The 24,060-nt window shown below is 41.5% G+C and overlaps 2 protein-coding genes across 2 annotated transcripts in view; one reads left to right on the top strand and one right to left on the bottom strand.

Moving 5' to 3' along the window:
• Window positions 1-889, bottom strand: part of LOC126470610 (protein FRG1 homolog) — a 39,634-nt gene extending 38,745 nt beyond the window's left edge. Inside the window, exon 1 of the mRNA XM_050098564.1 lies at window positions 698-889. Coding sequence (XP_049954521.1) covers window positions 698-759 — 62 coding nt within the window. The 5' untranslated portion in view covers window positions 760-889. The remainder of the gene's footprint in view (window positions 1-697) is intronic.
• Window positions 890-904: 15 nt separating this feature from the next.
• The window catches only part of LOC126470609 (39S ribosomal protein L37, mitochondrial), a 79,249-nt gene continuing 56,093 nt past the window's right edge, over window positions 905-24,060 (top strand). The window contains exons 1-2 of the mRNA XM_050098562.1: window positions 905-1,173; window positions 19,733-19,960. Coding sequence (XP_049954519.1) covers window positions 998-1,173; window positions 19,733-19,960 — 404 coding nt within the window. The 5' untranslated portion in view covers window positions 905-997. The remainder of the gene's footprint in view (window positions 1,174-19,732; window positions 19,961-24,060) is intronic.

The following is a 24,060-nucleotide window of genomic DNA, read 5'->3' as shown; positions in this document are numbered from 1 at the left end:
ACAACATGTGGATACAACACACAACTTCTGAATTAACTGGGTAAACAATGTAGAACAGGCATGGAATGCAAAAGAAAGAAATCCTCTTTCACTACGGCAACACAGATCCCCACAATTCTGCTTCTGGATCTCAAGTATGAACAGCCACCTTATTCCTCAGATTTGGCTCTAACTTCCATCTATTACCAAGTCCAGGAAATTTGAAAATGTTTTGAGTCCAATTAAGAGGTTACATTGCACCTGCTTGTAGATGGATCAACAATACCGGTAACACTCTTCGGGTGGAATCCATTCACTGGGAAAATGTACTGATCTAACGAAGTATTATCTCACGAAAAAGTGCATTGTAACGTCTCTAACTTTTCACCTTGCCCTAACTGCTCCATCAAGTAACATCTCTCTAAACTAGAGGCTAGCATGTTCATATTTACTTTTTGCGTACCTTGGACAATATAGTATTTAACGACGGTATCGTCAGTAACTACAGAATATAGAATCATCAAAGATGCAGAAGATATTCAGGCACCTCACTATACACGTACTGGGCACCATTCTAATGTGAAAATCTAAAAATGCTGACAATGGAACTTAATTATATGATACACGATGCAACATTGAACTGAATTACGTTATACCGTCAAGAGTAATTAGCCCGTTGCATACTGCATGTTTATATGATTTATTCCTTTACACTTACTTCTTTCGTTTCTCCCCTTTTAACACAAGCTTGCCAGTTCTACACATTTCATAATCCGACATAGCGAATCAGAAGACGAATACCACTCGCGAACAAACTATTTTCGTTGACATGAAAATATACAGTATACACTTCAGCGCGTACGCCACAGATGTCCATTTAACCATTCAAAACAAACCAGTGATCTTACATTAAACAAATGACACAAGGAAAATTAGTCTCAAAGATTATACCAAAACATCAACAGTTTGATGCTTTTGTTGCTTCCTGAGATTTGTTTACACGAGAACACGAGTGAAGATGCGGGCAACCAGTTCTCTATTTCGACAGCATTTAGGATGGCACTTCAAAAGAAAATGGAAAATTCATGGAGCTAAAGTGATCAATAATACGCCAGCGGAAGAAGTATTAATATCTCTTGGAAAAACGGTTCACAATCCAGACGATATTCTCTACGAAAGGCGGCCGTTTCAGAAGTAAGTTATAAACTCGTTTGTTATTACACAACTTGTGGCTGAAAATTAAGACAAACCAATGTGGGGATATGCCATTTTAGAAAATAATTTCGCCCCTTGAATGGGTTCCAAAATTTTTGCAAATTGTTACTGAACCATTCTGTTAGGAATTGCAGATTTTGTAGTATCATACCGGCAACAGCATTGAGCTCGAATGAAACAAGTAGTGCCCCGCACCTATATGTGAATATTGGCTGCGGTGACATTCAGAAATGTATCATAGCCTAAAGTCTAGGGTAGGAATTGGAGATGACAGTTTGGTTGCACGTTGTCGAATCTAATAAATGTGAAGTCGAAATAACGGGCTTGGCAATAGAATGACCTGTAGCATAATGTGAGGACCATATCTGACGCACTTTCCTTTGCAAATAAATAAATGTATTAGATAAATTTGGAACAAGACTATTACATAATAGACAATTCTCAAACGAATATTTTGATTGATATTTTGTACATATATTTTACAAGCGCGCTTTTCAGGGAGTGGTCTCCTTTAATCCGAAAGTATTTACAATTTAAAGGAACTTTCCTACAACGTTTAAGCATAAATTATATTTGCTGCCCTTAAGTGTTGAGCTATGAACAATTAGTACATAGTTCCAGGTTATATCATTATCTTTGTTTATGATGATATCACACCTTGTCTTTAAAGTTTATGCCTTGTCATTAGTTCGAATACAAAACTTTGGTGTATGTTGTCATTAGCTTCTGAAGGACATTTTAGTGAAATATTGAGATTGGATCCCGCTATTTTCCTCAGTAAAGTGTGAATCATTTGTTTATGAGTTACTGTAATTATTTCCAGTGTTTTATTAATATTGTTATGGCTGATTATTGAAAATGACTGGAAGGTGAGATTAAAAATCCTATATCTGCTCTTTGACTACTACTGTCAGATAGCACAGAGGCGGCTGCTGACTTTCAGATCTCCATTTATGTACAGGTCACCTCCAAAAGTGTAACTTGCCCTCAGTTCTTGAGATGTTTCGAAGAGTTTTCCAATTTAATGCAAGGAACTAGTGTACACGCAATCTCCCCCACCCTCTTCCTCTCAATCCTCTTTTGTTGCAGTTGATCACATATGGATGATAAATATTTCATTTACTATGAGAATTAAGACTGGATTTAACCTGAGCACAACAGCTTTCCTTTAATACACAGGCTAGTGGGGATTTTTCATTTTTTCCCCCTCCTTCTGAGGCATATACTTTATATGTATTTGTTATTTTAATACACATTTTCTTTTGTATTGCTGTATGTTTGTTCATTCAGTGATCTCTGAAAACAAATAATAATTTGCAAAGCATTTGTACTGTGTATGTGCAACTGTGAAATCATTTTACGTAGTTGCACTGCCAAAACATTTGCCTTATCTTATTTGTAGTTTTGTCAAGTGAGTTAGTACAGTGGTCAGACACTAGACTCCATTTCAGAAGTACAGCAGTTTCTCTTTGCAGACTGAATAGGGCTCAAAAGCATGTTTCTTTCAATATTACCACTATGTAACAAGATTTAAAATTTAACATAGTTACCAAAAAGAAAGAAACATTGTTATAAGAATTTTTAATCCCCCATCCTTCTCTACCCCACCACCAGTGCACACATAGCAGGAAGTAAAGTATATTAATGACATAGTTACACATGCTGTAGATGGAAAACATTAATTTATACAGGATTTTCATTGTTGCTTATCTCTATTACAAATGTAATTCTTGCATTTAAGACATATATATACTTGAACTAAAACATAAAAAATATGCAGAGCAATGCTCAACTAAGGAGTAGATCCCAATTAAACAATGCTTTCTGTTTTTTCCCTGCAGGTAGAATATTTGAATTTCATTCTTATCTCCAGTTCAGAGAGTGTTTCGGTGCAACTGTTCATGGTATTCTATCCCGTGTAAGACTCTTTCATCTGTATAACTACTGCAACCCTCATCCATTTGAATATGCTTATAATAGTCAAACTTTTGTCTTCCTAGTGCTACATACTAAAAGAAGAAGTAATTCATTTCCATTTAAGGTACTTCCTTGGATCATTAAAAGATTTTATTCTTACTTTGAGGTTTGGAAGAAAAGCATTTAGTCCTACCAGTTGGTTGCTAGCCTAACAGTCACTAATACACCAGATAAAACCCACTATAAAGAGTTAGAATTAGTACTGAAATCCAGTCAAAAATGCTGATCTCCTGACGAGAATGGTATTAATATGCAAGTTTTTAAATTCAGTGACAGGACATTTAAGGAACAGTTGGTGAACTTTATGAACAGCATTTGAAGGGAAGAAACTCCACCACGGAGATGACATAAGGAACTTATCCCATTCCATGAAAAAGATAATGTCAGAGACTGCAGTAACTACAGAGGAATAAGCTAACTCAACGCTGGTTATAAAATTTATGCCAGCTTCATAAAATCAAAATTACAAACATTTTATGAACCACTGCTGGGAAAAGAACAGAATGGTTTCTGGAAAGGCATGCACAGTCAAGATGTGAACCATAAAAAGGAAAGCGTTCAATCTGGAAGTGCATCTGGAATTTATTGACTTTAAGAAAGCTTGTGATGCAGTTGATTGAAGAAAACTGGAAAAAACTTGACAGAATGCTACACCGTATCACACATCATAAAAGCAGTTCAGAACTTATACAACCAAAATGTGATGGCAATCAGAACCGGCAACAGCTATTAGAATGGAAGCCAAGGGGTCAGACAAGGATGTTGCCCTTCACCACTTAAACAGCAGTGAAGCTTGGACACATTGTAGAAACAATGAATGGAGACTAATGAGTATTTAGATGCAGTTTATGAAAACAGCTGGCTGTACACTGTGGGACAGGAAAATATCTGATGACACCATTAAAGATCTCAAAGTAAAATGAATTCTCAACACAGTACAGACCTTCTCGCAAAAACCATTTACTATAGGTGAAGGCAGACTGAATCCCTAGAAATATCCTCAAATACCAACTCAGAGGCAAGGAGATGGACTGATGTGGTAAAAGCCCATAAAAGCAGAAACGACCAGACCTGTTGTATTATTTTAGGTTTAATAAAAATGTGCTGTCCATTAAGCTATGTGAAAGAAAGAAATATATATAAAGTTCTGTTATTTTTAGCATAGTAATGTGCAGTTTCTGTCCCACATGCATCCCAAAAAAGGACCCACAAGGTTGACCTGCATCCTGTCGCAAAGCTTTCCGTGGAAGTGGCCAAGGGAAAAACTGACATAGTGGTGAAGCCTGATTCTGTGCACAGGCTGCACAAGCCTGCAGAAATGTTCAATCTCACTATTAGTTGAGGGCCTGTAGATGTGATGCCATGTCAAAGCCTTCTTATGAGACACACTCTAGAGTGATACATGCAGCAACTGAAGTAGGTGAGAATGCAACACTGGAAGGACGACCACTCAACATCTTTGCTCCTCCATGGCAAACCTCAGGACCCTCTGTGTATCATTGCATTCATCTTGCAGCAGAAGGAGCTCCCAGAGGAATGGGTTCAGCCCATCCCATTTGGACTACTGGCATGATTTCCCACAAAAAGCAGGTAGGCAGACACAACCTCCTGCACTGTCAAAGAAAAAACTCCAGCAATGTCTGCTGCAAGGTTTCATCCAGTGTGAAAGTGAGGACCTCTATTCTATAATGGATTCTGCCCACAACTGCAAATGTACATCTGCATTAGCACGCTGGGCAGTGGACCAGTAACAAATATCATTGCAATAATTACTGAGGGAGAGGGCCCGACTCTGCAGCCAGTGGGCTGTCTTATCAGGTATCTTAGAGCAAGGGCCAAATAAAGAAATCAGGGGCATGTGGCCAGTAATGAGTAGGAACTTTGCTCCATACAAAAAATGTGAAATTTTCGAATTCCAGAAATGATGGCCACTGTCTCCTTTTTCGGCTGTGAGTCATTACATTGCACTGCAGTAAGTCTTTTCAATGCATAAGCTGCTCAGTGCCATATGGGTTCCGATGAGACATATCAGCACCAGTGACTTATTGGGATGTATCAGCAACTAGGGTTAATGGTTTACCCAATGTAAATGATGCAAAATGGTGTGAAGCACAAACACTGCACCAAGCGAGGTGGCACAGTGGCTAGCACACTGGACTTGCATTCAGGAGGACTATGGTTTAATCCCGCGTCCGACCATCCTGATTTAGGTTTTCCGTGATTTCCCTAAATTGCTCCAGGCAAATTCCGGGGTGGTTCCTTTGAAAGGGCACGGCCGACTTCCTTCCCAGTCCTTCCCTAATCCGATGAGACTGATGACCTCACTGTCTGGTCTCCTGCCTCAAAACAACCCAACCCCCACAAACACTGCTTGAGGGAATGAAAAGCGCATTGACAACCCGCAGACTGCACGAATGTGGTGTCCTTTTGGCGAAGCTGGTTAAGAGGGTGGCAGATGTGTGTGGCCTGGGGAATGCACTTAACATAATGAGAAATCTTGCTCAAAAGGGACTGGAGCACCATCAGTTTCTTGGGTGCCCACACGTTGACAATGGCTTTGATGTGCTCTTCTGTAGAGATGAGGCCATCTTTGCTAAACACATTTCCCCAAAAAAGCAGCTTTGGGGAAAAAACTACACTTTTTCAGTTTGCGGTGAAGAGCATTCTCCTGAAGGTATTGGCAAACCACCTTCAGATTTCATAAATGCTCCTCTTGCATGGAGTCTGTCAACCAGATGTCATCGAAGTACCTGACACAACAGAGAATGTCCTGAATCGACTGCTCCAAACATCATTAACAACTTCCTGGCACAGACATCATTCCAAAGAACAAGTCAGTAAACTGGTGAAGCCTAAAGAGGGTATTGAACACTAACTGCCAAAGCCCAAAGTGAAGCGGTGTCCAATGGCAACTGCAGGTATGCATCTCTAAGTTGATGCATGAAAAATACTGGCCTCCAACAACTTCACCAACCACTTCGCCAACAACTCCTCTGGCTGTGAAATTGGACACGAATCCCGAAGACATTGCATGTTGACTGTTTGTTTAAAATCGCCACAAATGTGCACAGCACCATCTGGCTTCTGAATTAACCCCAAAGGGATGGCCCAGTGGCTCAACAGAATAGGTGAAATGAGGCTGAAGTCCAGCCAACACTGCAACTTGGGCTTGACTTTGTCGCACATGGGAAAGGGAATTGGGTGGGCATGACAAAATTCAGGTATTGCTGATGGAAATTTCCTGCCCAACCCAAGGCATTCTCAAACAGCTGCTCATATGACCGTAGTAAAGAGTCCAAATCGTGAAAGGGGATCAATTTAGACAGTAAATGTATTTTATCACCTATCTAGAAGCCAAAAACAGAAAAGGCATCTAACCCAAAAATATTTTGCATGAATGGTGAATTAACACTAACAATGTAAGTTGCTGTTCCACATACTTATATCATGCAGAGGCAGAAATTTGCCCCCTCAGAGTAATACATTATTTACTGTAAGACACATCTTGACATAGTGGTCATTGCAGTGCAGGGCAGTCCAAGAACTTGGACGTATCTAATTTAATGAGGGTGACAGGTCTTCCTGTAACTGCCTGAAACTCTAGTAATTGCCCATCCACTACCAGCATTAGTGGAATACTGTGGGGCATTTAGCAGAATACTCTTGGGCAATTCTTGAGGGGCATCAAAGACAGCTTCTGAATCCAAGGAAAACACCGGTGCCTCCTAGGACCATCTCACAGTTTGCCAACGGTCACAAACAGTTGCCAAATGGTCTATTTTGTAGCATATTCCACAAGTAGCATCCATATGCAGGCAATCCTGGCAAATAGGCACCAAATGACAATTGTGGCAGGACTGCCAGTTTGTCCACTAAGCAGAAACATGTGAGGAAATGGAACAACACCAGAAATTCGAAAAATGTCATGAGTGGGTGATTACGACATTTCAGCTGACTTACACCCACCGAGCACAATGTGTGCAAAGATGAGCAGTGCCATGGCATCACTCCACTCGAATTATCAGTAGTGTCAACACATGGAAGCTCAGTGGAAGGCAAGGCTGCCTGGCTCACTCCATGGAGCTCCAGTGGCTGTTTATCGTACCCATCTAACTTGTTACCAGCCAGTTATTGGACAGTGCATCTTTTGCTGCGGGCTTAAGTTCATGTGATTTCCCAATCTTAGGAACTTCAGCTGAGGGTGCTAACTAAACAGTCATGTTCCTAATCAGTGAGTCAACATAAGAGAAAGCTCATTGGAGGCACTTGAACCAACACTTGCACGAGGGACCTTGCAGGTTGGCAATCCATTACGCATATGACTGCTAGGTGCACTTGTTGTGTCATTTAAACTGTAGCCCTGCCACCAGCACATGGGTTTGGTGACCAAAATACTGTGCGAGGAACTGACAAAGTTCCTCAAAGCTAAGTTTCTCAGTCTGAGTAGAGAGCTTCAGATTCTGTACACTTTGCTGGGCAATAACAAAGTCTTAGCAACTGTATCGATGATGTGCCTTACTGACAATGCAGCAGGAACCCACACAGATAATTCTCCCACCTTTCCATGAGCTTGTTGAATCTGGCAAATAGTGTCGGGGAAGAAAGCTCCTCTGTGGTCGCCTGGGCTACCACCAACACAGTGTGAGTATGGAATAATTCTGCATTCTGTTTGAGCAGTTCCCCCATCTACTCCTGCTGCAGCTTTTGTTGCTGTTCCTGGAGGCCCAGCTGCTCCTCCCAGCATTGCAAAAAATCTAGATCCATGGTGGCCACAGTGTAACACTGAAAAAAAAAAAAAAAGAAAAAAGAACTTCCTATGTCACCACTTTTGTATCTGTATATGGCATGTCAGTGCCATAAACCACCACTGTTGGCACAAATGTAACTCTACTTGATTGTGGTGGCTCAACTCTAAAGCCGCCGAGCAGAAATCCTGGAAGAGGGAACAAAACTCAATGTGCAAGTCAGAGATGAGCACAGAGCAAAATGTAATGTGACCAATGCAAAAAAAAAATATACAGCTTAGCACACGGAACCCAGAGAGCAGTGATGAGCAAGAGCCAGGTCCAAATGTGTTGATGTCGGCTTAAAAAGTGACTGGCTAGATCTGTTGCCACCAGTAAGAAGATACATGGATCATTGGCTCTGCTCTTATCATGCTTCAAATGCGCCCACCGTGACAGGGCTTTGCATTATTCCGCTGTGATAACTGCACCAACTCATCTGCACCTAGCTTGGTGTCCACAGGCATTGATACTAAAACAGGGATCTTTGTTAAATTACTGTGATGGTGCAAACCTCCATTTGAATTATAATAGGCTTCCTCAGTTATATGGGGCTCATCCTGACCTAATTTGTATTTCCCTTACTGTTTGTGGGAGCAAAACTGTATGGGTGTAACATATGGCAGCAATACATACCCAACAAAAGAAGAGGACTTGATGTGGCTCACTGAAAGTAAAGTATCTGTTCAAAATAGACTGTCAAACAGTTACAATCTTTCTCTGATTGCCATTTTCATCAGAACAGAATCGATCTGTCAGACTAGCTTGAAGCTGGGGAGCTGTGGGACATCCATACAGTGTAACTTGCAAGTGCAGTTCATTTATTACCGAAGGAACCTTCACACCTTATCTTTGTTTCCCCATTCACGGAATAACATTTTAATAGGCCTAAATATTTGTGAGGAATGAGGCCTTTTATATTCATTCAAAGAGCTGACTTAAAATTAATGTGGTGGATGTTAATATCTTATCTTCCAAAATAGAGAACCTTGACTTCTTAAAGAGGCTCGGAGTTTTTGGGAAGTTAATAACTTCATTAAAACAAAGTGCTCAGCATACACACCTTTTCTGTTTCTTTTTCTCACTTTTGTGAACAACAGAAAACTGTGGTCCCAAAAATCAAAATTCTTTTCTCTTCAGGTATTCTTTATGAATATAAGGAGTACCCATTTTTACTAAAGATGGCATTCCATTAAGACAAACTTTTATTTCCAAATTTTAAAGTGCATATGTCGGAGCATTGTGCTATATTGTTTTGATTTATTAGAATAATTGTTTTAGCTCTTACTTCAGGATCATACTGAACAGACTGAAACTTTATTAACTACTACACTAAAGAACCTGTAATGAATCTAGAAATATCCTACAATCACTTACGTATTGCTTCCAGACTGCAGAGACAAGATTAGACTAATTACAGCATGCACAGACACATTTAATCCATCATTATTTCAGTGTTCCATACCTGAATGGAATGTGGAGAAGCCCTAATAACTGGGTACAATGGGAAGGACCCACTGTGATGCACTGCTTAGTGGTTTACAGTGTATTTTTGTTGATGTAGATAATACTGTGTGGGGAACATAGTATTGCAGATGAAAGAAGCAACACATGACCTTTCTTTTTTAAATTTACTATTACTTTTCCAACTAATACACAGTCACACAGAAATAGTAAATATTTTGATTGATCTCATATATAATTTGATGTGGTTATTAATGAGAAAGAACGTGAAAAGGTGACATCTATTTTTGATGAAATTAGGGTCTGTATCTGAAAAAAATTTTACATATAAATTTAAAGGGATTTCAATTCCATCCTGTTACTGGCATGAATTGCAGTTTGCAGTAATTGGTTACTTCAGTAACACTTATTCTTGAGTTCTTTTTGAAGAAAGAAATAAAATTTACATTCCAAACAATAAAAAAAAAAAAAAAAAATTATATGCATTTTATTTCTCAAGTGTTGTACGTATTTCAGCATTAAATTCTGTAAAGCTGTATTAACATTACTGTAATGAGGAAGAGATCTGTTAACTGTCAACAATTTTTCTGTCAACAATTTTTTGTAGGGGTGTACACCAGAAAAAGAGAACAAAAACTAGTTTTGAGAGTCTTTTGCATTCTGTTTAATAGCACAGTTCTTGGATAATAAGTCTCATCTAAAGCTTCAAAAACCTTATAATTTCTAGTTTTGCTTTTCAGTATAGCAAACAGGCTTTTTGCAGAATTAGCTGCATTGACAATTACAGCTCTGTTGCCCCTTCTTATAATCTAGTCATTTCACCTAATTTTTCACCGTTTCCAGAAAATATTGTTCTTCAGGTATCATTTCAAAAATAAGTATCAGATTTTTCAAAGTTTGGGTGTAGTAAGTCTGAAGTCACAGTGCAACCTACTCAATTTGCTGTAAGGGCTGATGACTGACTGTGACCAGCACTAGAGGGAAGTGACAGTGTGCAAAGCTTTGTATTGCACAGTGGATTGGTCTGTGAGCACAACAGTGGCTCACAGATTGGCAAAGGTGTGACATGCGGACCCCCAACTTGGCAGCAAATGCAGGCCCCACTCTGCACGACGATGAAGTATTAAATGGAAGGCTTGATTCTGGTATCCCAGTCCACCAATTTTGACAGCCCGCTAGAAGGCATGGATGTAGACACCAGTTGCTAGGCGTGGCCCTTATAATCTCCAAGTGCTGCTGTCACTGCCACAGTACTATGTGCGGGCCAAGCCGGCCTATCGGTGCTCACGGTGGTCCTATAAAGCCGGCAGTACAGGGGCTCAGATTGCAGTTGTGTTCCAACAGTGCTCATTATTGTTTATCTATTCATCATTGCTCTGGTCACTGATAGTTGCTATGTCTTGGTACCCAATTTAGTTTTGTTCTCTGGTCTTGGTATTTTGCCGTGTGGTATGTGTTGTCAGTTGTCCCTGTTGTGTGTATCTGCGTTGTATTCGCGAGTGGAACAGGGTTGGAGGGATCAGATAGAGGTACCAAAAGTACCCTCCGCCACACCATTAGGTGGCTTGTGGAGTATGATGTAGATGTAGATGATGCCGTTGGCCAGTGCGCTCTGGTCTTGCTTGATTGCAGTTACTAGAATTAGCGATGAGGTAAAACATAACCAGTGCATTCTGGATGCAAAACTTGTACAGCTCATGAACAGCTACAGCAACAGCTGCTCCTGCAGCAGCAATTGCAACAGCAGTTCCAAGAGCAGTTCCAGCAACAAACCGACTTTTTGCATCAGGAAATTCAGCTTCTGTCAGAACGATTACAGGTACAAGGTTCATGACCCGCCCAGACTGTGGTCATCTCCCAGGCAGAGTCCGGCCCACCAGCATTTCTGCTGTTTAACGACACCAAGGAGGATTGGGACACATATTGGCAGCAGCTGAAACAGTACTTTGTTGCTTTTCAGGTTTTTTATGATGCTCTCCAACGGTCGCTCTTCCTTTCTTGGGCTTCCACAGAGACATTTGTCTTACTTAGGAAGCTGGCTCCTCTCTCAAACCTGATTGCACTCACTTTCTAGGAAATGTGTTTGTTGCTGTCGAACTATTATTCACAATGGTTCCACTTGGTCGCATTGCGCCTTGAGTTTCATAAGTAGCACAAGCAGTCGGGCCAGTCTTATCACTCGTGGGTGATGGATTTGCGAGGTCTGAGTCATCGTCATGATTTCACCTGTGCCAACCCATCTTGCAAAACCTCATATGCCAATTCTTGGATTCACAATATACTGTTCAAGTGGCTCCTGATCCATAAGTTCGCACTGCAGCCCTCAAGCTAGACAATCCTTCCTTGAATGACATACTGAAAATCTTGCACTCTTTCAAAATCGTGCAGGCAGAAAATGAATGTCTTATGGCCTGCTCCCAGGTTGCAGCGGTTCAACCACTACCACGGGGACAGAATTATCGCAAGCCTTCTTCCCAACAGCAGTGTCGTGATTCGTTACTTTTGTATATGTCAGTGACCTCTGAGCAGCCAGTCCAACTCCATCAGCGCAAACAGTTGGGTCTGCCTTCTTGTCCTGACTGTTTTGTGACACACCAACATGCAGACTGCCCTAATTGCTGGGCACACTGCACCCATTGTGGAAAGGATGGACATCTCCAAACCGTCTGCTGCCAGGCATCAGGCAGTCAAACCTCACTCCTAACTTGTATCATGGGACGGTGCATGAACCTCTGGCCATCATTCCACAGGGCGATCCTTGTGCCCCCAAGTTATTTATTGATCTCACGATTGCTTATCTGGACATTCGATTCCAAGTCGACGTGGGAGCGATGGTTTCCCTGGTCAGTCTCCAGACATATGCTTATCTGGGTTTCCCGGCATTGGCCCCACCCTTTCACAAGTTGGTTGCATATGGTGTCAGCTCTATTCTCGTCAGAGATCAGTTCACCACTACAGCGAGATGAAAGATGGTTATACAGCCACCAATGCTGTATGTTGTCAACAGTCATTCAGCTGGCAACATTTTCAGCCTGGATGCTTTCTCACTGTTTGGGTTCTCCGTCTCGGATGAAGTTCAGGTCATCTTGGACACAGTCCCCTTCCAGGCACTTGGCAACCTTTGGGCCTCTTTCGTGTGTCTGCTTGAGCCTGGCCTGGAGTGTGCCACCAATTTTGAGGCACATATTTCTTTACATCCAAATGCGGTATCCCATTTCTGTTGAGCATGTCCTCTTCCAGTTTCCTATATGGATGGCTGTTAAGCTCGAACTCAATTGCCTTCATGACACAGGGTTCGTGGAACTGGTCAAAACTAGTGCGTGGGCCACATGCCAGGTCATGGTCCAGAAGCCAAATGGCTGTCTCCAGCTTTGTGGAGATTTTAAAAGACTATAAATGCCCAAGCTCTGGTGGAAACCTACCCCACATTAAGAGTACCTCCTCTCAAAGCTTGTTGGACATGAAATTAGATCTTGCTGATGCTTTGATCAGGAATTGTAACACATTGTTGTCATCAGTATACCTTTTGACTTATACAAATGCAAGTGTTTGCCTTTTGGGATCTCTTCTGCTCCAATGATCTTCCAGAGATATCTGAAACAGTTTACCATGTCCATCCCATCTTGTACCAATTACCTTGATGACTTAATTGTTACAGGTACTACACGCCAAGACAACCTACATAGCCTACACACCCTCTTTACTACATTGCGTGATGCAGGGCTCAAGTGCCATCTGTACAAATGCCAGGTTTTTCAGGAACAAGTGGGCTACCTTGGCCACTTGCTCACTGAAGAAAGTTCAAATGGCTCTGAGCACTATGGGACTTAACTTCTGAGGTCATCAGTCCCCTAGAACTTAGAACTACTTAAACCTAACTAACCTAAGGACATCACACACATCCATGCCCGAGGCAGGATTCGATCCTGCGACCGTAGCGGTCGCTCGGCTCCAGACTGTAGTGCCTAGAACTGCATGGCCACTCCAGCCGGCACTGAAGAAAGTATTCAGCCCACTGACCATAATGTTTCCACTCTCTTGACACTCTCCCGCATCCCTAAAACCTCGAAGAGTTGCAGATTATTATTGTTATTATTAGTAGTATTATTATTTTGGAGAGAGTTAATTGTTATTCTAAATTACTTCCACAGGCAGCACACATTATGTATCCCTTCAACCAGCTGCGGAAGAAAGGTATTCCGTTTCAGTGGTCAGGCCTTCACATGGTTGACATGCGTGTTACATTCTGCACCCTGCCTTACCCCCTATTACCTGTCATGCCCCCTTATTTTGGCTGCCGACACTTCTCCCTATGTCATTGGTGCTCTTCTGACACACCGTAATAATGATGATATGGAGCAACCGATCGCCTATGCATCCAATATTCTGACATTTGCCCAACACAGTTACTCCCAAATCGAGAAAGAGGCATTGTCGATCATCTTTGATGTGAATAAATTCCATGTGCACCTCTAGGACCTGGTTTAACCTCACTACAGACAATAAACCATTAGTAGCACTGTTTGGGCCACACTCTTGTCTTCTAGAGTGGATGGCCCAAAGGCTCCAGTGTTGGGCTCTTTTCCTTAGCTCCTACAATTACACCATCAAGTACAAGCCTACTGCACAACATGCAAACATGGATGCTGTCTCGCATTTACCCTCAGGACCAGGCGTGGCATTTGACCAACTGGAGATCTCCTGTTTTTCCATCGTGTGAGAACAACACACCTGGGATGGGTTCCCCATTATGCCACTCACACTGCAACAGACATGTGCCACGACCCTATCTTGCAGCATGTCATACACTATGTACTCCATGGGTGGTTCACGTATTTTTCAAAGTCAGCTGATCCTGATCCTGAGCTCTGGGCCTGGGCTCATCTCATTGTTTTTACGTCAACTCCCATGTGCTCATGCTGTGTACAGAGGTGGGTACCCACCGTGTTGTCATCCGGATTACCTTAGCCACTCATGTCTTGGAACTCCTCCACTGTGGGCACTGGGATATGTCACGGATGAAAGGCCTTACCAAGAGACATGTCTACTGGCCAGGACTGAACAAGGATATGGAGGCTATGGTCCACTGCAGTTCTGCATGTGCTCACCATCAGGCTGCTCCACCTCAGTCTTTAGCCCCCTGGCCCTGCCACCCTTGGGATCACATTCAACTTGACTTTGCTGGCCCCTTCTTTGGCTCTTTGTGGCTCATTGTCGTGGACACTTATTCAAACCACCCCTATGTGGTCAACATGGTGCCCACAGCCACAGCTGCCAAACTCAATGCTCTTCTGCCAATTCTTGCCAGTCAGGGGCTTCCCCACACCATTCTAGCTGACGATAGTCCCCAGTTCACAGCTATGGCTTTTGAACAGCTTTGCACCGCCAGTGGCACCAAACACCTGTGAAGTCTTCCACTTCACCACTCCTCCAATGGCAAAGCAGGGTGGATGATGTGCACATTTAAGCAAGAAACAATCTTGGGTATTAATAACTGCTTCAGCTGTATTTAGTCCTTTATTATTGGATCACTACCAGTTTCATGGCACTAAAAGCCACATTTTCAACTGAACATATGACTACAACATTAGAGCAGAAAAGCTCAGAACCTTTTTAGCCAACACTCGTTGTCCGTCAGAACAAAACGCTGCCAAAAAGCAGTATTTCATAGAATAAAACAGTCGGATTCCATTATAGCGGATGAGTCTGCTTCTCTGATCTGTACAGAACCGTGTGCGGGGATGTGTCCACGTGCTCTGTCTTCTCCGGTCCATACAGAACCACGTACGGGGGATATAGCTGTGTGCCCTGTCTTCTCCGATCCATACGGAACTGCGTACAGGGGACGCAGCAGCATCCCTTTTATGCAGTTCCGTATAGATCAGAGAAGCAGACCCATCCACTCTATTGGACTCTGGTTGTTTTATTCTATGACATACCGCCTTTTAGCAGTGTTTTGTTCTGATGGACAACAAATGTTGGATAAAAAGATTCTGAGCTTTTCTGCTCTAATGTTTTAGTCATATGTTCACCCAAAGATGTGGCTCTTGGTGCCACAAAACCGTAGTGATCCAATAATAAAGGACTAAATACAGCGGAAGTGGTTATTAATACCTAATATGACTACTCATAGCTGTGGTGCCCCACCTACAAGGTTGTCTGCATTAGCAAGAAATGTAGAGCACTTACAGGTCCACCTCTGTCCATGACCGCAGCCTAGCAGAACTCCTCCATGGTTGATAGCCACGTACCCTCCTCCATCTCCTGCTTCCCCAACCCAAGGAACCCCAGACCTGACATGCTGGACGGTACTTTCCAGGTCCGGCTGTTTGGGCATGTTCCTATGGCCCAAAACCCTCATGGATGCCAACTACAGTAGTGGTCACTCATGAGCGGCACCTTGTGATGGTTGATACACTGAGAGGTTTGGAGCATCAGTGCGTGAACCAGCTTCATCCACACCTCCAGCCTACACCTTCAGCAGTGGATCATTTTGAGTTGGAGTCCCCACGCTCACACATCCCTCCACCTCACAAGTACCATTTGCACTCCAGGACACCATCAGCAGCTCCTGTGGGTACGGGTGTGGAGGTTGAGACATTACCACAGCCTCTGTATGCTCTGTGGTCGACCCCCACACTGCCATTCCCCTGCACAGTGCTCAAAGTCCCAAGTTCCTTCTACCAGTTGGCTTCCTCCAGTGACAGGACACCATTTGTTCACCTTCCAAAATCTCTTCCATGGCACTTCAGGCCCTATGTGCCCATTTTGGTTTGGGGGTGGGAGGAGGGATCTGGTATCCAAGTCTGATGATTGTGACAGCCCGCAGAAGACATGGACGAAGACGACATCTGCTAGGTGGCCCTCCTATAATTCGTGAGGACTGCTATCGCCGTCGCAGTGCTATGCACGGGCTGTGCCCTCTGCACCAGCCTATCAGCGCTCACGGTGGTCCTATAAAGCCAGCAGTGCAGGAGCTTAGACTGCAGTCATGTTCCAACAGTGCTCATGATTGAAACTTCTTGGCAGATTAAAACTGTGTGCTGGACCGAGACTCAAACTCGGGACCTGTCTTTCGCAGGCAAGTGCTCTACCAACTGAGCTACCCAAGCACGACTCACACCCTGTCCTCACAGCTTTACTTCTGCCAGTGCCTCGTCTCCTACTTTCCAAACTTTACAGAAGCTCTCCTGCGAACCTTGCAGAACTAGCACTCCTGAAAGAAAGAATATTGCAGACACATGGCGTAGCCACAGCCTGGGGGATGTTTCCAGATTGAGTCTCGGTCCGTCACACAGTTTTAATCTGCCAGGAAGTTTCATATCAGCGCACACTCCACTGCAGAGTGGAAATCTCATCCAGCACTCATGATTGTTTATCTATTCATCATTGTTCTGGTCACTGATAGTTGGTAGTCTTGGTATCCAATTTGGTTTTGTTCTGTGGTCTTGATATTTTGCTGTGTGGTCTGTGTTGTCAGTCATTCCTGTTGTACTGGAATCATCGCATTGCACCGGTGATTCCTTGTTGATGCCGTTGGCCACTGCGCTCCGGTCTCTCTCGATTATGGTTACTAGATTGATATTTATTCCATGATAGTCGTATGAAGAAACAGCATAATGGTATACAAAAGTCCTAGTGGTAACCTTACAAAGAGGTTCCAGACTGAGGAATAGGGGTAACCAGTTGTCCAACATGGCATCAGTGCAAGGCAAATGGAAGATAGCCATTAGCCCATTCAGACTAAAGCTCACAGCTTAAGATTAAATGCTGAGTTTTCTTACATTTTTGATAAGGATAGAAGCTGAAGAGATGAATTAAAATTTGTCACAAGGTCGGGATTTAAACTGGGGTCTCCAGTTTGCAGAGCACATGTGCTATCCGCTACAACAGTCTAACATTGTGGCTTACTGAGCTACATAGATTACCCTAGTCCAGTGCCATCCATATCACAATTTTCAACTCATTTCTCAGCCCTTTCAGACTGAGTAACAAAGAGAGAGAGGATGAAGAATGAAAGAGTACCGAAGTGGTGGGAAAGGAACCCATGCAGAACAGGGTAGAAACATCAAGCCGAGATGGTATGGGCCTTAAAGAGATTGGAAAAGAACAGGATTTGCAAGAAGATACATGAAATAGAGATGCAAAGGAAATGTCGAAGAGAAAGACCAAGCAATAGACAGCTGAAAGGTGTGGAGGAGTGTGCTGAAAAAAGGGGGCAAGGATTGGACCAGAGTGAAAACAGAAACGTGATAGGAAAACAGGACTAGGTGGTGAGGTTTTTGTTCCAAACAGACCCAGCCTGGGGCTGGAAACTGTTCAAGATGATGAGATGGAGGTGATGATGAAATGGATGTGATCTTCCTTTCACCGACCAAGACAATTGCACTTCCGGGATCTGTGAAAGATGACTTGCTATTAAAGAATGTTACATTGAACACCAGTGATCCACTCACCTTCTACAGCCTAATAAATCAGCAGTGACTGAGCACTGTATTTCCACTGGCCATTCCATGGATTACGGTAAAGTCAAGATACTGGCAACAGCGTAATTCTACTGGGATTTAGTGGTAAAGAAAGCTGTGGAAATAAAATTAGCAGACAACCTGCTCAACTGAGACGAGGATTTATATCTTGGCAAATCATGAAAATCCTTCATTTCATGTCTGCCCTCTCAAAGGAAATATTCTAAATCATGCCCTCCATTATTACCAACAACACACATTGTAAGCACTCTGAGTTCGCTGATTCTTGGCTTGCTTTGTTTTACTTATAAATGCAGCAAGTTTAATTTATGACTGACGCTCTTGTTACCAACAGTGGTATCTCTGACAAATGTGCATGTACTCCACTGTGTGTAAATTGGTTTAAAAACTTGCAAGCAACTCACCTTGAGATTGGCTGAAAGGTTTTCAGCCAAAGTATCCAAACACAAATTAAAAATTTCATGGATGCATCCCCCAAAAAATGGACTATGATAAGTTTTCTTGTTTGTTGCTGGCATCTTTCCTTTGGCAAGACTCAAAACCAAGATAGTGATGCTCTTGTTGTCAACAGCACTGGAAGTATCCAGCAGTGGTGCAAGTTGGGGTGGGGGGCTCATCAGAATGCCCTGTTAGAAAAGACATAATGTTGTTGACCCGGCACTACAAATGTAATTTGTACTTGTTTATCTGTATCAGCATGGGAGCACATGTATCCCATTGGATACCACAACTGTATAATTTTGCAAAAACAGACATAATGTCTTATGGAATAATAGCAATCAGTGCTATTATAATGTTACTTAAAATCCGTCGTGATTGCAAATTTTTTATTATTCATATGACTGGTTTCGGTTCATTCAGAACCATCTTCAGATCTGATATTTCAGTTACAGGAGTAACCCGTCCAAATCCAGCAACTTTCACATGCTATGTCACATGTGAAAGTTGCTGGATTACAGGAGTAACCCGTCCAAATCCAGCAACTTTCACATGCTATGTCACATGTGAAAGTTGCTGGATTTGGACGGGTTACTCCTGTAACTGAAATATCAGATCTGAATATGGTTCTGAATGAACCGAAACCGGTCATATGAATAATAAAAAATTTGCAATCAAGACAGATTTTAAGTAACATTACAACTGTATAAAATGAAAATTTCAGAGCAGGATTTTATGTACTATAGAAGCAAGACTAATTACATAGGCTACACATCCAGTTGTCTGTGTGGTCTGTTCAGTCTTCCTTGAGACTTGATATTTTTTTACATTTACTGTCATAGCAAGAATTCTTTTAGGAAAGACATAATGTTGTTGACCCGGCACTACAAATGTAATTTGTACTTGTTTATCTGTATCAGCATGGGAGCACATGTATCCCATTGGATACCACAACTGTATACAGTATACCTTTCATGCATATCAGTGTTTTTATTCAAGCATAATCTTAATCACTTGTATGAAATGTGTAACTTCCAAACTGCTAGATAAGTGTATTATAACAAGGTACTTCGTGTGTAGTTTGAACTGAGAGAACCTCATTGAAATATTTTTGGGTTTCCAATAATGTAAACTTGATTTATGACACATGAAAAATACTAATTATAATGAATGGATTTTCTTTGAAATTTGACAGTGTATGGTGCATATGATTGATAATATGGTAACTGTGATAATAATTTCATCTACTTCCATGTATTTTGATGAGTGTGATTCTGCAATTTCTTTTGTTGTGTGAGATTTCAGTTAAATTGACTTCCTTAATTCAATTTCTTTTATTGTGTGAGATTTCTGTTGAATTGACTTCCTTAATTGCATGTCATGTTCTAGAGTAAATATAGTTGGTACTCAGGATTTGGAAGCTCCTCTTGATGAAAACCACCCATTGTTCAAGGAGAAACCATGTCTTGTGTTGGCAGACCACAATGTAGTTGTTGAAGGGCTTGACCAGATGAAAGTACTTACAAAGTCAGTGGAAACTGAGGATGGTCTGCCATCTATTGTGGAAAACTTAACACCAAAAGAAAATTCAGAACTGAATGATAAATTGGTCAAAAGGTAAGACAAGGTCTTTTTCTTTTTTGCTAAATATTGGTGGCCAGATAATGCTGGAACTATTAATTTCTCATTGCTTGATTAGACTTGCTTATATAAAAAGTATGTGTTCATGATTATATGTGCTGATCTGCTTCTTTAAATAATCTTCCTTTAAAATATTATTGGTTAGGTATGCATGAATTTTTAAGCAATATCTTGATCTGTCACTAGTGAGTAGTGCAGTGTTACAAAAAGATGAGATAAACATCAAGCTTCATGGCTTTTATGTCAATGTCTCAATAAGTACAGCAGTGTAGGCCTGCAAGTATTAGTACAATAATACCTGTGAGAACTGGAGCATTCAAGAAGAATGGTTCTAAAGAACCAAATTTTGTTGGAATTGTAAAACAGCAGTTAGTAAGGTTGCAGAAAGATACTGTGCATACCACCATCACTCTCTCTTACGTGATTGGGTAAGTCACAGTTAATCCAAACTCATTCAATGAGATGTCAAAGAAAGTGGAAATATGAAAGCAACTGCCAGTACACTTTGGCAACAGCAAAAGGTGCAATATCAGTATGTCAGTGAGCTCTTGCTGGACAGAATCCCAGGTCCCAGATAATGAGATTGTCGTAGCATGGCATTTTGAGTTATACAGGAAATACACACCTGTATGGGTGAGCCCAGTTGAGAGAAGAATGTCATACTCGGTGATGGTGAGCATATATCGCCATACTATGAACCAAATGATGAAATAGCTGCTATCTACTCTGCACAGTTTTTAGAACTTAGACATATGTCCACAGTTTTGGAGTACTGCAACAAATGTGTACCCGCCTGTGTTGTTTTCTTGAGACCATAGTATGGAAGAATGCTGAAGAAATTGTGGGTAGAGCAAATAACTAATAAGGAGGAACTGAATGAAACAGGAGAATAAGCAGCTTGACTAAAAAGAAGGGCTCAGGTGGCGGGAAACATCCTGGGGCATCCAGGAATCATCTGTTTGGTAATTGAGGGAAGTGTGAGGTGCAGAAATTTTAGAGGGATACCAAGACATGAGTACAATAAGCATGTTAAAATGGATGTACATTGCAGTACATTTCAAAATGGCCCTGCATCCACTGAAAGTTTTCCACCAGAGCTTCCCCCCCAAAAACCAATCCAGATTTACAAGTACGAAATGAAGAAGAAATTGTAAGACCTGTTAAAAGTCTTAAAAAATTGAAGTGTCAGGTATAGATGGAATTGTGGTGGACCTCTTAAAGCCAACTGGTCCAAAAATTATAAAAGAAATTATGTTAGTCATGCAAAATATTTGGTGAACTGAGAAAATTCCTGATTACTTAAAAGCTCCCATTACATAAAAAGGGAGAAGGAACTGTGTTAATACCTCCTCAGATGACACCGCCTTGTTGAAGGCACCTTCTGTACCGAGTGGGGAAGCTTGTGGTCCCTGCGGAAGCAGGGGGGTTATGCTGGAAGTAACATTGCTATTGGTAGGGTCACCCAAGCCGGATTGGCTCCAACTGAGGAGACAGACGAAGTGTGTTCCACAATCTTATAGTTGGAGGGGCTCAACAGACTAGGTCATCAAATCCCCCACTTGGGAAGCTAACCCTGAAGTGAAAGCCTGATCCTCCAGGTTGAAGGTTAAGTGCAAGGTACCTCATAAAAAGCCTATCAATGCGAATATTTAACAAGGAACGCCAGACTGATGTTACAAAGACAAATTGCACCAAGGAAGAAGAATATGGACATACCTGTGTGTAAATTTGGAACTTGGAACATGCATACACAGCTGCAGATAGTATCTGAGAACAGTATTGCTGAAGAGATGTTGAGGTGCTGACGTGTAAAATCGGATTTCTTGAACTCCAGGAAGTCAGCTGGAAGGATAGGAGTGAGATACATAAATAGAAATTACCCAGGGAAAGATGAAAGATGAGGCGAGTACGGAATTAAGTTTATAGCCTCCAAAGACATTTGTAGATCTGTTAGAACTTTCACTCCACATAATGAAATAATATGTACTGTGCACATGAAAGGGAAAAATGTGACTTTTGTTAATGTGTATGTCCCAACTGAAGAATCAGCTGAAGATCAGGTAAAGGAGGTCCGTGATAAAATCCTTAGATACGACTGCAAAATCGTCCTTGGTGACTATAATGCCATACTGGGCAAGGAAGAGTCTTTCTGAGGAGTGTTTGTAAAGGAAATTCTGCACAAAAAACTGATAATAACTGTATGAGGGTTGCCCAGTTTGCTGCTGCAAGCAAAGTAAAGGCAGTACCCACCTGTTTCCCAAGGAAAAATATCTACAGAGGGCCTGGAAAATATGAGGAACAAATTAAGCAAACCAAGTAGACCATTTATTGATGTCAAAGAGGTGGCCATCTTATGGAAAATGTGCACACCTTCCAAGGACTAGATCCAAATCTGACCATTTTGTAGTAGGAGCCAAAATAAGGCAGAAATTTGCTGTGGCTGCCAAAGTAAATAGTACCAGAGTAAAGAAATGGAATATAAACAACTGAAAGATAGGTCTACTATTAACAATGCTATTTTGACAAGAGGAGGACATAGAAATGAAGAGTGGTGTGACAATAAATGTGGACAGGCAGTGGAACAGAGAAAGAAAGCAAAACTGAAATGCTTACAATGAAATACAATAGCACATCAAACATTATATAATGAAAAGAGAATAGAGGCAGCAATGGTCTATGGGAGGAAGGAAAGGGAAACCATAAAGAGACAAACAGGTAAGATGGAAGAGCACTATCAAAGAAATGAAAGCTTAAAATTTAATAAGAAAATTAAAGAAGGAACTTGAGAATATATACCGAAAGTAACAGCATGTAGGGGCAAAAAGAGAAATCTGCTGACAGATAAACCATTTCCTGAATAGAAGTAGAGATTACGTCAAGGGAATTTTGAAGGGAAATGTTACCAGGAGTGAGCAGCTACTCTAGTACACTACAGATCCAGAGATAGAAGAGCCCACTATAAAGAAAGTACGGAAGATAGTACACTGTCTGAAACATTACAAAGCCTATTACAAAGCAGCAGAAACTGATGGAATAACTGCTGAACTGTTGAAAATTGGGGGAATAGAACTCCATTCTTACCCACAGACTTATTAAGTTAATATGGAATGAGGAAAGAATCCTGGGAGAGAGGACCACAGGCATAATGCTGCCAACTCATAAGAAAGGAGACGAGACTTGTTCGAATTATCAAGGAATCAATGCTGATAAATGTAACCAATAAATTTCTCTCTGTTACCTACAAGAAGTTAGCTCCATATGCAGAAGAGAGTCTGGGAGAATATCAGTGTGGCTCTCTGGCTAACTGCTCAAGCTCAACAACAGATCAGATATTTGTGTTGAGGCAAATATGTGAAAAGACATATGAGTATAATATTGAGCTACATAACATCTTTGTAGACTTCAAGCAAGCCTCTTTGATATTCTTGACAGGGCAGAAATGCTGAATGATTTGTTACTGCGTGGTAGATAATCTAAGTGTTTCACTTATTCATGGATCTTTATCTGGTTCCAAGGTTGTAGTGTGAGTGAATTGAGTAAATGGTTCAGCATCAGTAAATCAGTCAGGCTAGGGGATGCCCTCCTCACAATGCTTTTCAACCTGAAGCAGCTGCACAAAAACTTAGAATATGTGGTTATATAGGCACAAGGTCATCTCAAATATGTTCACATGCTTACATGTAACAATTAGTAGTAGAAGAAGATTTTCACAAGAGAGAACAATATTTGAGCTGAAAGAAGCCACACAACTTAGAGGCCTTGCTGTCAATGACATTAAGATTAAGTAAATGAATTTCACCAGGAAGGAAAATAATAAATTAGATAAACTATCAGCAGCAGGCTTCAGTTTTGAACATGTGTAGAACTTTGACTATCTAGGAACTAATATTAATAGGACAAATTCCATGTCAGCTGAAATAAAATTGTGAATCCTAAGCGGCAATAAATGCTTCCACATGTTTAAGAAATTATTGACCTCCAGGTTATCAAGTAGACAGCTGAAATTAAAAATATATAAGGCCATAATCAGGCGAGTTGTAACCTACGCATGTGAAACACAGACACTAACAAGTAGT

This window comes from Schistocerca serialis, chromosome 3 (genome assembly GCF_023864345.2).
Source record: "Schistocerca serialis cubense isolate TAMUIC-IGC-003099 chromosome 3, iqSchSeri2.2, whole genome shotgun sequence".
Taxonomy (NCBI): Eukaryota; Metazoa; Arthropoda; class Insecta; order Orthoptera; family Acrididae; genus Schistocerca; species Schistocerca serialis.
The sequence above is the reverse complement of the archived record's forward strand: the minus strand, read 5'-3'. Positions and strand labels throughout refer to the sequence as shown.